The sequence below is a fragment of the Xiphias gladius genome, chromosome 6, assembly GCF_016859285.1.
Source record: "Xiphias gladius isolate SHS-SW01 ecotype Sanya breed wild chromosome 6, ASM1685928v1, whole genome shotgun sequence".
Taxonomy (NCBI): domain Eukaryota; kingdom Metazoa; phylum Chordata; class Actinopteri; order Istiophoriformes; family Xiphiidae; genus Xiphias; species Xiphias gladius.
In genome coordinates, this window is record NC_053405.1 from 15,985,840 (window position 1) to 16,000,308 (window position 14,469).

Here is a 14,469-nt window from a genome sequence, read left to right on the forward strand (position 1 = left end):
ACATCAGATGGTTCCTTTAATATGTATTTCCCATTCTTTACTCATCTGAGGATAATGTCTGATTTGTAGATATCTATATAATCCTCTGCAGGAAAATTCTGGACTTGGAAGTTGTTGAAAGGATTTTAGTATTTGTCCTTTGAATAACTGGCCAATGTTCACCAGCCCCATGACCTTCCATTTCTTGAGGCCAGAGTCAGTGAAAGATTGGGGAAATTTTGAATGTATTGCAATTGTAGTAGCTCTTGATCTTTAAAAGTGTTTAGAGGAATAAAGGGAGTGTTTTTGTGTGTGTGTGTGTGTGTGTGTGTGTGTGTGTGTGTGTGTGTGTGTGTGTGTGTGTGTGTAGATAAGCCATTCAAGCCTGTCTGCACACCGACAAAGAGACATTTGTGGTATTAACTGCTTTGAGGTGGAAGTGTTTTTAAGCAGGGTGGGGGAATAATGTAAGTAAACTGATATATCTTTGTTAGGATAGGCTGTTACATCAGACCAAGGACATGTAAATGTACTTTTGTTAAAATTGAAATTGAAATTCACTGAGTAATTTGAAATGAGAGGCTGTTACTAAACAAATAATTACAGGTTAATTTATTTCTGAAGACTATTTTTCTTAGGAACAATACATCCTGAGCTGGGCTCCAGATTTCACTTATTATTATTCAGATATGTGAGTATAAATTAATTATTTCTACAGTATCATGTCATTGTGAATTAAAAGCCTTAAATATGCTTTTATTTAATATCATTTCCTCTCGCACTGTCAGCCTACGTGCTGTAGGTTAATAAAGTCACAGTAAAGGCACCTGAACTTATTAGAGAGGCTGTAATCTTGGTAAAACGATCCTAGTGGTTTGCCAGGTGTTGTGAGCTCGGGACCTGCAGCCAAAAGTAAAAAAGGCAGAATTCCAGGAGTCTTCGCCCCTCCTCTACTGCTCAGTCTCCGTGTCAGCGGATCACAGACTGGCAGCAACTACAGGGAGAAACTGAGCTCCACTGAAGAGCATGTAAATTTTTTTAATCTCTTTTTTTTTTTTCCTGGATTTACTTTTCTCCAGCCAGCAAATTAGTACGGGATGCTTGTTATTTACCCAGCGATCATGGACGCTCTGAGGTGACAGTAGAAATGCCTTTGCACATCGGGGTGTAACCAAAGGGATCAAGATCGATGGGAGGGGGGTCGGCCGGGGATTTCTGAAGGCGAATCGACTTCCTAAAGCAAACTGAAAAGGTGAGTTACCTGCGGGACGGACACGGCACGCCCCTGGGCAGGTGGAACAAATAGTTGGCGCCTCGGTCCGGTCCTCCGTCCTCTTCCATCCATGTGTCTGTTCTTGCGCGCACTCAATCATGCGCTGAGGACTGCGGCGCATCGCGAATAGCGGTGTTCGGAGGAATGAGAGAGGGAAGAGGTGAGTGAGTTTGCTTCCGAACATAAAGCCTGTATTGTTAGATGCCCCACCGCGAGAAGCACCTAGAGTCCCCGTGCGTGACTCCAGGTGCTGGTGCAGTGAATGTCCTCACGGCATGCGTCGATGCATTTGAATCTCGTCACCTGTAAACGTGAAGGAACCTTTTTCTTGTTCTTATTTTGTTCTTTGTGTGTGTGTTTGCCTGACTGATCTTTTTCCACATCTGACTTACAACATGGCCACTCTTGTCTCTTTTACGCACACCCGTAGCTACAATCTCAGCCAATTCCTCCACAACAGAATTACTGCTTAATATTTATAAGCTTTTCTCTGATGCGTGTGTTTACTTTTTCTTTTTCTTTTGATTGACACGCACAACTGGATTTACGTCCATTTAATGTGTCTCCCCAGTTGGCTACAACTGCATTGTTGTGATAATTTCACAAACCAGTGGGACCTAATTCCTTTTATCTTTAGGAACACCATACCCGTTACTGTAGAATATTCCTCATGTGAATAACAAAGTCGTGTGTGCGGATCGTTAAATGGAGTAGCCTATCGATATACTAAATATCACAAGGAGTGGGCAAAGATTCTGTATTATTCAGTACAGGATTCATCGGTTTTCAGAGGATGATTATAGGCATTAGGCATTTTGCTACCGTTTCTAACAAGTCTTTTAATGCTTCAACGCTACTTGAAAAATTGAAAATTGATCATCTAAGATTTTGCTTTACTGATTCGAACAGTTTGTCTGATGTAATGCGCAGCAGTGTATAAATGTGATTTTTGCATACATCTTTCATATTATGATATACCATATATCAATATCGTAAAATATTTATTTACATTGTGAAATTGATTTCAGTCCTTTTGTCCAGCTCAGCCTCTACTGCACGATTGTATTATGTGCCAGCATCAATGACATTTCATTCTAATTTTTATATTATAGTGTGTTTTAGGACATACCCAGTACAGATGTTGTTACTGTATTCTTGCCAGGCCCGGATCATTTTATCTGTCAGGCGTGATGATACTGGAGACAGTGGAATGTGAGTCGTGAGGTTGGTGCTGTGAATCGAACATGGAGGTGAAGAGGGATGAAGGAGGAGGGCCGTGGTCTTCGTCCCCTGCCTGCTGCAGGAGCACCCTCATAGCCTTGCTCCTCTTCTTCCTCGTTATTGGAGTCTTTGTAGGCCTGCTTATTGGTGGGTCCGCAAGCAGTACTGTCACCACACAATCACAGACTATACTTTTCATTTGTAATACTTGTAGGTGTAATACTTTGTGAATCATTTAGACTACTCTGTAAAGCGACAGTCCACTGTTTTTAAACTGATCAGCTATTATCTCCTAAGCTTTATGAAGCATGCATATTCTTTAATTACAGATGCCATTTTTTTAAGTATTAACCATTTCTCCTCTGTTGTTTCCAGGATACCTGGTGCAGGAGCAGCATTACTTTATGGAGACAGTGGAGCTGAGGGGCCTGAAGTATGATCCTGTTTTGCAGGATGAGAACTCTAGTTTCTCCATAGTACTGTCCTCAGTTCTAAAGTCTAAGGTTAGTCCTCCCTGTCATCCTGACGAGAGGCCAATATTTCCTTTAAAATGTGCTAAATTTTTTATTTTCACTTTCTTGCAGATTAAAAATGTCTTCACTGCCTCGTCAATATCACATCACTATGTTGACTGTAGTATTGTTGCCTTTGGGTAGGTAAGAGCTAAACTAAGGTAGATCATTTATTCCAAGTGAAAAAGAGTCAAGGAGATTAAACAAAAACACTGTGCTCTTGCTCTTCCTTCCCAGTAACATTAACGGTGGCGTGATGGTGACTTTCAGACTGGTCTTCAGGGTCTCAAAGGCCCAGCAGTATTCAGACAAATTCGTTCAGGACTTGCTGAGAGCAGGGCTCAGCTCAGTAATGCACGGGAAACCGCTAGAATTGCCAGAATTTGGACAGATCGACACTATCATCTTACTGGGTAGTAAAACTACACTGCCATCAGTTGTCTGTGACCCTACAAGATGTGTGTAGTGGGAGTGACAAACATTGTCATAAGTCCTCCGCGGTCTTCGTAGGATCTAAGGCTTTGTTTTCTCCTCCTTCCTAGGTGCCAGTGGGAAGTCATTTTATGCTATTGGAGATGAGATGATTGGTGAGTTACCCCACATCAAATGGTAATCAGGAACTTTTTACAGCTGCTTAGAACAGTACATGGATTGTGTTTTTCATATTAGGGCAATCGTTGTTAGACGACTTATTAACTGTGTACAAATGTGCTAAATGTAATTTTCTGTGACTCCTAAACCACTCTGGTATTAGTTGAATTGCACTGAAATACAGCCATCCATTTTCTACCTAAATACCTTATCATCTTCCTATTAAAACCATGTTTCTCCAAAACATTAACTTTTCATGAGATAAGAAAAACAGACTTATTTTTTTAAGTTTTGTAACTATGCGTTTATACTTAGCTTAAGATGTAGGAGTATTTCTGTAGTAGTAGTTTTTGTTTTGGAAAGCAACCTTATGTTAAATCAAGTAATCGTCAATATTACATACTGTTTGATACAGATCTGGGGTTTCCTCTCTAAAGATTGTTCTCATTTCTTTTTCATTCTTTTGATTCACCTGTTCATATTATACCTTCTAGTCTAACTCTCATCTCACCATTTTTCTGTCATCTGGTTTCTCCAGCCAGGTGTCCTGACAACACTTTCACTTGTGACAATGGAGAATGTGTCACCAAATTAAATCCAGAGTGTGACTTCATCCCTGACTGTGCAGATGGATCTGATGAAGCTCGTTGTGGTTAATGACTCTTCAAACTACAAATTTTATTTCTGTCCTTTTGAGTGATATTACTAAAAAAAAAAAAAGCATGCATGGTTACTACCAACTGCAACACAACATACTGGTCATATCTGAGGTTACTGACATACTGCTCCCCTAAGAAAAACCCTTACTGCTTCCTCTCCGTCTTACCCATATGGTTGCGCCTCCCCCCTCAGCCTGCGGTACACGTCCAGCTATGGGGAGTCGGGTGGTGGGCGGTGAGGATGCTCGGCAGGGGGAGCTGCCATGGCAGGTCAGTCTGAGGCTCTTTGGACACCACACCTGTGGAGCCTCCATCATCAGCGAGCGCTGGCTGGTCAGTGCAGCACACTGCTTTGAGAGGTAGGCAGCAATCATCCTTTCCAAGTCAGTGAAGAGTTATTTATGAATCTCCCAAGCAGTGGCATAACAGCAGCATTCAAAATTTAAGGGAGAATTTGACTTGTTCATTTTAATTGGTCAATCAGCAAAGCAAGTTTAAATATCCGTAAATTGCGCCATGAAGTGACTTGCATGTATATTTTAAAAGTTTTGTTGTCTCTCTCTCTCTTCTGTTTTTAGGGACAATGACCCCAGAGATTGGACGGCCTTGGTAGGGGCCAGCCTGGTTAGCGGTGAGGAGTCAGAGTCCAAGACAATTAATATCAAGACACTGGTTGTGTCTCCGGACTACAACCCCATGACCACTGACAATGATGTAACTGTGCTGGAGCTGGAGACCCCTCTCACCTACAGCTCTTTCATCCAGCCTGTCTGCTTGCCCTCTCCATCTCACGTCTTTGCTCCAGGCCAGAGCTGCGTGGTGTCTGGGTGGGGTGCATTAAACCAGTTTAACGGTGAGACTGCACGCAGGAGTACACCTTTAACACAACATTAGATGCGGAATTTAGAGTGAAAAGGAATTAACTGACAGATCTGATGCCATGGCATCAATAATATGTTGATATCTGGGGGATGACTATTGAAGCTTTCAGACATTCCGAGCCTAAGATCATTACTAATATGGATACAACAACCAAAGAAGGCAAGACATTTTATGTTTATTTCACTTTGCTACAACAATCAGAAACTGCATTGACTATTAGACAAGCTTTTAAAGGAAAAGATAACATTTAAACTGTATTACAACAACTTAAGTCTCATATGACATCTGGTCATCACAGTATTATATTATTAGATCAGCCGGCTCTACATGTACTGTAGTTATTCTAGATTTACAGCACATCCTTATATTCTCGAAAGACATTGTTTATTTTCCTTTAAGAAATAATGATATAACACGTTTGTTAATCTCAACCATTTCCATGGCAGTGCAGCTGGACTGCATGTAATTCAGCTGTCCTGTGCTGTGCTATTGTTTAGCTGAGGTGCCTCCGACGCTGCAGAAGGCGGTGGTGAAAATCATCGACTCCAAGGTATGCAATAAGTCGTCTGTGTACAGGGGATCCATAACTCACAACATGATGTGTGCCGGATTCCTGCAGGGCAAGGTGGACTCGTGTCAGGTCAGTGCTTTTTCTGCAACTATATGAAAACAGTTCACATAAGATAGCTCCAATAGCGTGAGCTATCAACTTACATTTTCTTACAATATTTTCTTGTCTTGGGGCAGAGTTTGTATACATACACTGGTGATCTGTTCTTCCTGTTCTACCTTGAAACTATAAGTAGGGCTAAAACTGTGTGTTAACACTGGTCCCACCCTAAAAATAGAGGTCTGTAGGTTGTTTGTCATTTGCATATCAGCATAACATGATGATGTGTGCTGGTACTATAAGGAGGAGAAAGCATGACGTTCTTCCCCAGTGAAGGCCCCATCCTGACCTCTCAATACAGCTTGATCAGTTAAATTCACCTGGACTGTTTACTTACCAAATAACACAATGAGAAAGTATAACATTCATACACATAATTGATCTCGGTACAGAAATATTTCCTTCCCTCGCACAGTAACTATGAATCTGGTGGTGACTTTGGATCCCTTCTAGTATAAATGTCAGGTCTGCCTAAATGGAAATTTGAACCTTTGTCCCACTTGTTTTTAGTTTGAACATCATAGAATGGAATTAAAAAATTTTCCTAAAGAAAAAAAAAAAAAGGTTAGTACGGGACATGCTGCATCCTGCATCAAAAAATCAGGGGGCTTTTTTTTTTCCCTGCAGGGTGACTCTGGAGGGCCCCTGGTGTGTGAGGGGCAACCGGGGCGGTTCTTCCTGGCTGGGGTGGTGAGCTGGGGTGTGGGCTGTGCCCAGATCAACCGGCCTGGGGTTTATTCCCGTGTTACCAGGCTCCTCAACTGGATTCTAAGCCACACAAATCCCAGCTTGGTCCATTATTACTCCCAGTATGTTTCCTCAATGCCAGTTACTGTGACAGAACTGAGCTTTAATCAACCGCCAGTACCCGCGACCATAGCCATGGACGTGTCGCCTGCACCAACACTAAATGGTAATGTCATACTGAAAGCAACTTCTTATTAGAGAAATGGAATGAAGTCCGTTATAGATACAATATCACAAATATGGAACCCACTCATTTGTTTTTATCCTAATATCCAAGCCACCTTTTCCATCATGTCTTCCAGTCTTGAACTGCAGTGGAAACTTCCAGTGTAGCGCCACCTCCTGCATCAGCAAGGTAAACCCAGAGTGTGATGGAATCCCTGACTGCCCCAACCAGGCAGATGAGAGAAACTGTGGTAGGTTTATATCGAATGCATAAAGAAGACTACACACATAACTAAAAGGAAACGCTTCTGAGGTGTTTTTTATGTTTCAGACTGTGGTGTGCGTCCTGCGTTGGGCCCCCACAGGATCGTGGGGGGAGTAACCGCTCGAAGAGGGGAGTGGCCTTGGATTGGTAGTCTACAGCACCAGAGACTTCACCGCTGTGGCGCCACACTCATTCATTACAAATGGTTACTGACTGCAGCACACTGCTTCAAAAGGTACTGTGTATTTAGCTAGATCTCAACACTGAGTATCACCCTACACAAACATACTGAAACTACATGCTTTAGCAAAGCAGCAAGTTAAAAATCACATAACCCACTTCTAAAATTACTGCATGACAGTAACTGAAAATGTCAAGTGAACTTAAACCGCACATTTACATTTATAACATTTATAACAACAGTGATCCTAGCCCCACCAACTGGGCTGTGAGCCTGGGATCTGTGCTGCGCTCTGGGGTAGGAGCCCTGGTCATCCCCATCCAGAGGGTCATCATTCACCCAGCTTTCAATGGCACCAACATGGACCATGACGTGGCTCTGTTGGAACTGGCGGTCCCGGCCCCCGTCTCCTATACCATCCAGTCTGTCTGTCTCCCCTCACCGGTGCACCACTTCCTTAAGGATGCAGAGTGCTACATCACAGGCTGGGGATCCATGAGGGAAGGAGGTGAGAGAAGAAGACACTGGCATGAGACACAGTTATCGAGAAAGCATCATACAACTGCATAATGTTGTAAACAAACTGGATGACTGGAAACCATTGTCCACGTGAAATTTCAAAAAGTGTTTCAGTTGAGAAACCTGGGTAAATGCAAGGGAACACCGGAGGACCAAAAAAGCTGCCACATTGATATGACTCTACAGACTAAGGCAAACAGACTTGTGAGATTTTGTGAAAATGCATAACCAACTTAAAAAATTATTATTCTTTTCACCAGGTTCATTGACCAACCTGCTGCAGAAAGCTGCAGTGAACATCATTGACCAGGCAGACTGCCAGCAGTCTTACGGGAACGTGCTGACTCCTAACATGATGTGTGCTGGTTACATGGAGGGAGGCAGGGACACCTGTTTGGTAAGATGCTGTACATTACACTTTGTGACACAAATACCTTTTTCCCAACCTTGAAATGGGCCAGACATCTGGCTGGTCCAGTCTTGGCATAAATCAAGTGGTAAGACTGTTGACCAAGATTACACTAGTGCTCAGGGGCTCTGGGAAATACGGCCATGGCTCAAATAAATCTTTTTACAGTGGATGGTTAACCAGCTCAGAGCAACGTAAGTGTTGCCCTTCACTCTTCAGAGATTTCTAGGACTTTTCTTTGAAAAAGTAAAAGCATATGAATAAACTGTGGTTTAAAAATACTTGTCGGATATTAAAATTATGGTTCAAACATGATGGAGAAAACCAAGTGTTGCTTGTTCGGGAACACTCCAGCATTTCTGTGAGAGATGCTTATCTGATGGGAGAGAGTAGACTTTACTTTCCTAAAAATACTGAGCCCCCCTTCTCAACCACTCCCTCTCTGTAATCTTCTTATGTAAGGAAAACCACATGCATTCCTATCTCGGTCAAAGCACCTGGCACCTCAGCAGCAATCCAAGTGACATTCTCTTAGTACCTGCTGTGTATTTCTTGCTCTTTCTCTCCCACACTCCTCCTTAATCCGTTATTTTATTCTCTTGTATATACTGGAAACAAAAACAGGACTGTTTCTCTCTCTCCCCTTTTATCCTTCCTTCTCCATCATCCAGGGAGACTCTGGAGGGCCACTGACTTGTCGTCAGCGCTCTGGCCAGTGGTTTATTGCTGGAGTGACCAGCTGGGGACATGGATGTGGGCGAATAGGTTTTCCAGGGGTTTACACTCGAGTGACATCTGTCAGGAAATGGATATCTACATACCTGCCTTACTGAAGAGGCTAAAAGAGCATTTGAACCTGCAAAGAAATGACAAACCATGTGGATTTTCTTGATACATCTTCAGAAAGTTGTACTGTACAAGGACTTAAGTCATGCTAAAAGCCACACACATATACTCAGTTACCACAGTATTGACCTGTGTGATCTATTGGTCATGGGTGCTGTTTGTAATATTGTGCAATCATCTGAACTGGGACCAGTCTCCTTCAACATGTACCGAAGAAGTAAGGAGAATCCTGAACTGTGGATTATAGACAAAATGCTAGAAATATGCATGATTGAAAGTATTTATTTCAGGTATTTATTTTCCTTACCGCTAAACTTACTGTACATGGTGTTGTGTTGGGAGTTTTTTTGGTTTTTCGTGTTGGGAGTTTTTTTTTTTTTGGTGTTGGGTTCAAAACATATGTGGGTCATTTATGAGTAAATTTCCTCATCTTTTTTTTTTTTTTAAACTATTCTTAGAAAATAAGACAAAGGTTCAATATAATTATTGCTAGTGTAAGGTGGATTTTTCTGGGGGAAAAAAGTTTTGTATAAAAAAGTGGAATTGGAATCAGCTTTAAGCAATTCACCTTCTGACTTAAATTTGATATAGGCAACTCATGAGTTTCATTGATATACCTGACAGACACTCTTCTTGAGGAGAAACACAAGAGAAGAACCTGATTGACAAGCTTTATTCTCATGAAAATCATTCCATTTGCTCACAGTCAAACCTCCAATCACACTGCAAATAATGTTCATGTGTTTTTCTGGTTCTTACTTTCCTACACAAAGTCAGCAGGACAGAAAAAAGGGATTCTGGTACACAGACATCTGACAAACTGCACACAAAAAACCTGTCTACAGCAAGGTACACCCTGCTGAAAAAAGCCCACTACTGTAGAGGGCGGCATATAGAGTGACAACTAGAAAACAGTGTCAGACAAAACAGTTTTGTTCTCCAGGCGTACTTTGATATCGGACTGTTAAGAGGCTTGTTAATGTCAGGTTCACGGTTGTGAAAACACCAAGGTGCTCCTCTATCCTTCCTGGCTATTTTACGTAAATCTTTTAGAGTAACAGCATGTTAAGGAAAGCCTGTGTTGTCCCTTAAGGGTTCCAGTCGTGCTGCTTATTCTCTAGGCACAAATACTGAGTCTCCCTCTGAGCAGATCACAATGAAAAGAATGGAAAACAAATCTGGGCACAATCCTGACAGGGAAATTGTAGTGACAAGAGATCTCAGTCCTGTTTACAGTTGTTGGTATACAGGCTATTGAAAACAAGTAGCATTCAGTCTAAGTTTGATGGCAGGAAGATCTCAGGCTGAATAAGCGTTTCTATTGAAGCCAAATATTAGTGAATACATAATATTACATAAATATGTCCAAAAAAAAAAAAAAAAGGCCATAGTGCTGAAGTTTACTAATTTATAAATGACATGTTGCAACAATACATTTATTTCTTTAACTGCTTATTCTATTCAGGAGCACTGGGGGCTAGAGCATATCCCAGCATGCAATGTGCCTGCACAAGACGCAGGGCTGACATGTACAGGCTAACACATTCACACTCACATCCACTTCGATCAGCAAATCAGAGATCCCAATTTATCTGTGCACGTTGCAGCTTTTAACAATGCATGTTTACTTGTTAACCAGAAAATTAGTTATTTATAACAAAAAAACATAATTAATCAAAGTTGGTTACTGAACTGTTCCTCAGAGCAAAATCAAAATGTCCACAGAGACATTGTTATGGCTAGAGTCCACAGGCTTTCCTTGCCTGTTTGTGAGGTATGATGACAGACGTTGACGGTGTGCTGCTGCCACAACACACCTGTGCACAGCTCGTGACCTCCGACGGTGCCCTATGCTCCCCCTCACTGTAAGCAGCAGTCTGAGGAAGGGTGAAGAGAGGGATGTTCACATGCGAGCCCTTTCCCTCTGTAACCTTGAGTTGTATGTTCGGGACACAGTGTTCCAGGCATCCATATACCGGTCCATGCACATGGCAATACATTTCTGCAAGGAGAAGAACAGCGAGGTTAACGCCTTTAAGCATTAACCCTCAAATTGTTAAATAGTGTGGGATTTTTTTCCAATGCTTCAACTAACATATTTTCTTTCGAAAAATTTAGCAAATCCTCACTTCTGAGATGCTGGAACCAGTGAATTTTGGTTAAGGGGGAAAAAAAAGACTAATGTCTGTTCCATAATGAAAAGTGTTGCAGATTAATGTTCTTCTGTTTTTTTTCGATATAATGTTCGAGCTTCTGCAAGGAAACCTGCTCATCTTTCATGGTCCGACACATACCTGCTCAGAGTTGTCCAGCGTGCTCCCAGGTTTACCTATACACTTCTTGAAGCATTTGTCTGTCATTCTCTGAAACACAATGGAGATATTGCTAGTTATTACACTTAGCTTACTACTGACAGCTGTGAAAAAAAACCCTGAGACATTTAGAATTAAACTGGGTTAAAGATAGATCTGGTTGAAGCGTCAAGGTTCTTGAACGTTACATTGTGTCCACAGTATTTGCAGACGTGTTTCTATAGGTTATATTTCATTAACTTGCTATCAAATCTCTATGTAACGTTATGACGGGATTAATAAAGTTTCTCATACCATCCCTATCAAACTTTACTGCAGTTGCCATTGCTCTTCCATGTAGGAAGTTTCAGGTTAGTCTTGCTAGCTTAGCCCCACGGATTTACCTGCAGCAGCTCCTGAGCGTTAGCCACCGCGATCTGGACCTTCACCTGCTCCATGATGACGCCGGTGTCCATTTTACCGCCTGATCCTCCAGCCGAGAAGTCTGAACCGAACCCGTCCATTTCCACGGCAGTCGATACCGAAAACGGTGGCTTTGATCGACCTTCGTTAAATGCACGTGTGGACAGCCGCTGCTAGGGTTAGCTAACGTTAGTTTTCGATGCCCTTGACAGCGATGGAAGACTGGATACGTCATTTCCGAGTGGGGCAATTCCCGAATCATGGGAAATGTAGTTTTTGGTCTGCGGTCACGGTTGCGTTACCGGCTTCCAAAAAACACTTTCTGTGAGGTATATTTAAACACATGTGTTTATAGTATTTAATAGACACATTTATGCAACAAATATACACATAGAGCCCGTCCCCCAAACACACACACACACACACACACACACAACACATGTTGGCCTCGGTCCCTTTTGGTGACATTAATTTGACTTGCATTCATTTTCTGGAGGCTCGCCCCAAATCCAAAACTATAACCACTAATTGTCTCGACTTCACCACTGACCCCAAAATCAGCTTCCTCACATTTGGCGACAAAATCCCACACGCAAACGCATGCATGTTTGCCACACGGGGGAGATACACTCCACTGAATGAGTGTCGAGTCTCCCACGGAGTGAATTATGATACCCAAAGGTACCAATCGTTAGAAAACGACGTCATGATATTTAATGCATATGTTGTTGGATTTAGATGTTGAGGGTTTTTTTTAAATTTAAAGTTCTAACATACAAGATCTATCCTCCATATACTGTTTGTACCAAGTATAGCTTATCCAGTCATTGCATTGTATCATGAGTAAGGGTTGGTGAAGTCCAGCAATGTGGAGGTTATGTCTTATTTGATCCAGTAAATAAATAATTGAATATATACAATTTTATAGTCAATTACTCTTATTCATAAAGAATAATGCAATGAGTATGATACTATTTTTATTTTGTTTGGATTTGTTTTTTGTGTTTCAGCTGAATGTTTTTTATGATATAATTCATATATAAATTGTGGTGGAAAATTATATTTATTTTTAAAAATACAATAATGCACATACAACTGTGCATAATTTTAATGGCCATATTCTTTTTATACATTGCATATGTATATTGTGTTCACTCAATATGAGTCAATCATTCCAAGGCTGTTACTGTAAACTGCTCCGCCAACTTGACTAAGCCTGTCAACTTGCCTGGGTAGATAAACCAAGCCACTTCAAACTAAAACTACACGGGAAGCAGGAGCCAACTACATAAATAGAAAGTGATAAGAACCTCTGCATTGTTTGGTGTAATGGCCTGAGCGTGAGGATGACCCCATCCCAGGACTCCACTCCTTATGTTACAGACAGGATGACCTCACTGAGGCGACCACCTGCCCTGAGTGAACAAACACGTGGTACAGTGAGTCTGCGGGCAACAATGCAGTGACGGTTACTGTCATCTAAGCCAACACTGTGAATGGTTTATGGCAATGCTGGGGGGACTGAGGAGTAAATGTGGGGGGTCTTATTAGTGGCGTGCCTGCCTAAGAGTAATTAATGACCAGTTACACAATGCACATGCAAACACACACACCCACACATATGCCGTCAGACCAGTTTGGCTTCAAGCCATGGGGCTGCATGGGGGGAGGAGAGGGTTGGGTTAAAGTGCAGCAAAACGAATTAACCCTAGATTACCGTCATGAGTTCATTAATCTAATCTTCTTAAATTCTAAATCTCCTGTAGGCACACTTGTGTGTATGAAAGCATTTGGCCCAGTAAGCTGCGAGGCTTCAAAAAGCACCAGCAACAATTGCTTATGAGAATGTCAATTACTAATGTGTGTGTTTATTGGTGTGAAACTCTGAGGTTACACAAGACCACCAGTGGTTACTTTGGGACTTCAAAGTGTATAAAAAAAAAAGACATTTGGAAACTTGAGATATGAGTGGCACTCAAATTTAAGTCCCTTTCAAGGGAACAATTGGAAATAGGGGGTAAAAGGAAAGATGGCTGTCTCTCTTTTTTTCTTAAACACACGCACACATGCACGCATGCACACACACACACACACACACACACGCGCGCACACACTTAACAGTCAAGAAACAGCAGCAGCTTTTAATCTTCAAAAGCAGCTGTTGAGTGACAGTAAGAGGGAGTGAGAAACAGGAAGACAGAGACGCAGTAGAACCTCAGCAGTGCAGGCACTGACTCCGGTGTTGGAGAGTCTCTCCCAGTCTGTGAGTTCTAAGAGGGAGTAATCATGCTCAGAGCCTCTATTCTTGGAGTAAAAATTAGCTCATTTTAAACCCTAAAATAAATGTTGATTTATTTTTCTGACTATCACTCTTTCTCCTTTGCTGACTTTAATTGGACTGTTAAAGCATTAAAAGCAAAGCAGCAACTAATTTAAATTTAAAAATGCCTCTGTTGCTTTTAAGTGTTGCCGTAAACCGTAGAGCCAGAACGCACAGCAGCAGGGCCCTCGTACTACTCCTGAAATGGAATCGAGCCATTATTATGTCATTAATTACACCTGCAAACATGTTGGGACGTGTCCCAACAAAGAACTATTTGTTTGTTGCACAGAAAAAGGGGCTTTTGTGTTGCATTTCTTTAAAGTATACTTTTAGATTTAAATGTAATTAGTATTTGGATGCCACTTACTTTTACTTTTTACTATAATGTCTGTATCATGTTTTAAGCAGACCATGAAATTCCTTGTATGTGCAGGCTGAGTTGGCTGATTCTTGACTGAGCTGATTCTTGTCCTGATAGCCTGCCTTGAACTGACGGACATTCTTGATAAATTC

General features: G+C 41.7%; 2 protein-coding genes across 2 annotated transcripts; one reads left to right on the plus strand and one right to left on the minus strand.

Annotated features, from left to right (window-relative positions):
• Nucleotides 1–2,496: 2,496 nt before the first annotated feature.
• On the plus strand, nt 2,497–8,906 carry tmprss9 (transmembrane serine protease 9). The gene is made up of 15 exons (XM_040129119.1): nt 2,497–2,620; nt 2,849–2,976; nt 3,058–3,125; nt 3,223–3,398; nt 3,528–3,572; nt 4,115–4,228; nt 4,429–4,594; nt 4,814–5,088; nt 5,615–5,757; nt 6,415–6,675; nt 6,812–6,950; nt 7,031–7,199; nt 7,388–7,653; nt 7,925–8,061; nt 8,745–8,906. The coding sequence occupies exons 1-15, from the start codon at nt 2,497–2,499 to the stop codon at nt 8,904–8,906; spliced, it is 2,373 nt and encodes a 790-aa protein (XP_039985053.1).
• Nucleotides 8,907–9,574: 668 nt separating this feature from the next.
• timm13 (translocase of inner mitochondrial membrane 13 homolog (yeast)) lies at nt 9,575–11,880 on the minus strand. The gene is made up of 3 exons (XM_040127799.1): nt 11,615–11,880; nt 11,214–11,282; nt 9,575–10,921 (listed from the first exon to the last, which is right to left on the minus strand). Exons 1-3 carry the CDS (start codon nt 11,732–11,734, stop codon nt 10,823–10,825), a joined length of 288 nt encoding a protein of 95 aa, XP_039983733.1. The 5' UTR covers nt 11,735–11,880; the 3' UTR covers nt 9,575–10,822.
• Between the last annotated feature and the right edge of the window lie 2,589 nt (nt 11,881–14,469).

Excerpts from the sequence above, each read along its gene's own strand:
- tmprss9 (XM_040129119.1), top strand. The coding sequence starts at position 2,497 with ATGGAGGTGAAGAGGGATGAAGGAGGAGGGCCGTGGTCTTCGTCCCCT. Across the intron at positions 2,977-3,057 it reads CCTCAGTTCTAAAGTCTAAG|ATTAAAAATGTCTTCACTGC; the intron begins GTTAGTCCTCCC and ends ACTTTCTTGCAG. Across the intron at positions 3,573-4,114 it reads TATTGGAGATGAGATGATTG|CCAGGTGTCCTGACAACACT; the intron begins GTGAGTTACCCC and ends TGGTTTCTCCAG.
- timm13 (XM_040127799.1), bottom strand. The coding sequence starts at position 11,734 with ATGGACGGGTTCGGTTCAGACTTCTCGGCTGGAGGATCAGGCGGTAAA. Across the intron at positions 11,283-11,614 it reads ACGCTCAGGAGCTGCTGCAG|AGAATGACAGACAAATGCTT; the intron begins GTAAATCCGTGG and ends ATTGTGTTTCAG. Across the intron at positions 10,922-11,213 it reads CGCTGGACAACTCTGAGCAG|AAATGTATTGCCATGTGCAT; the intron begins GTATGTGTCGGA and ends TTCTCCTTGCAG.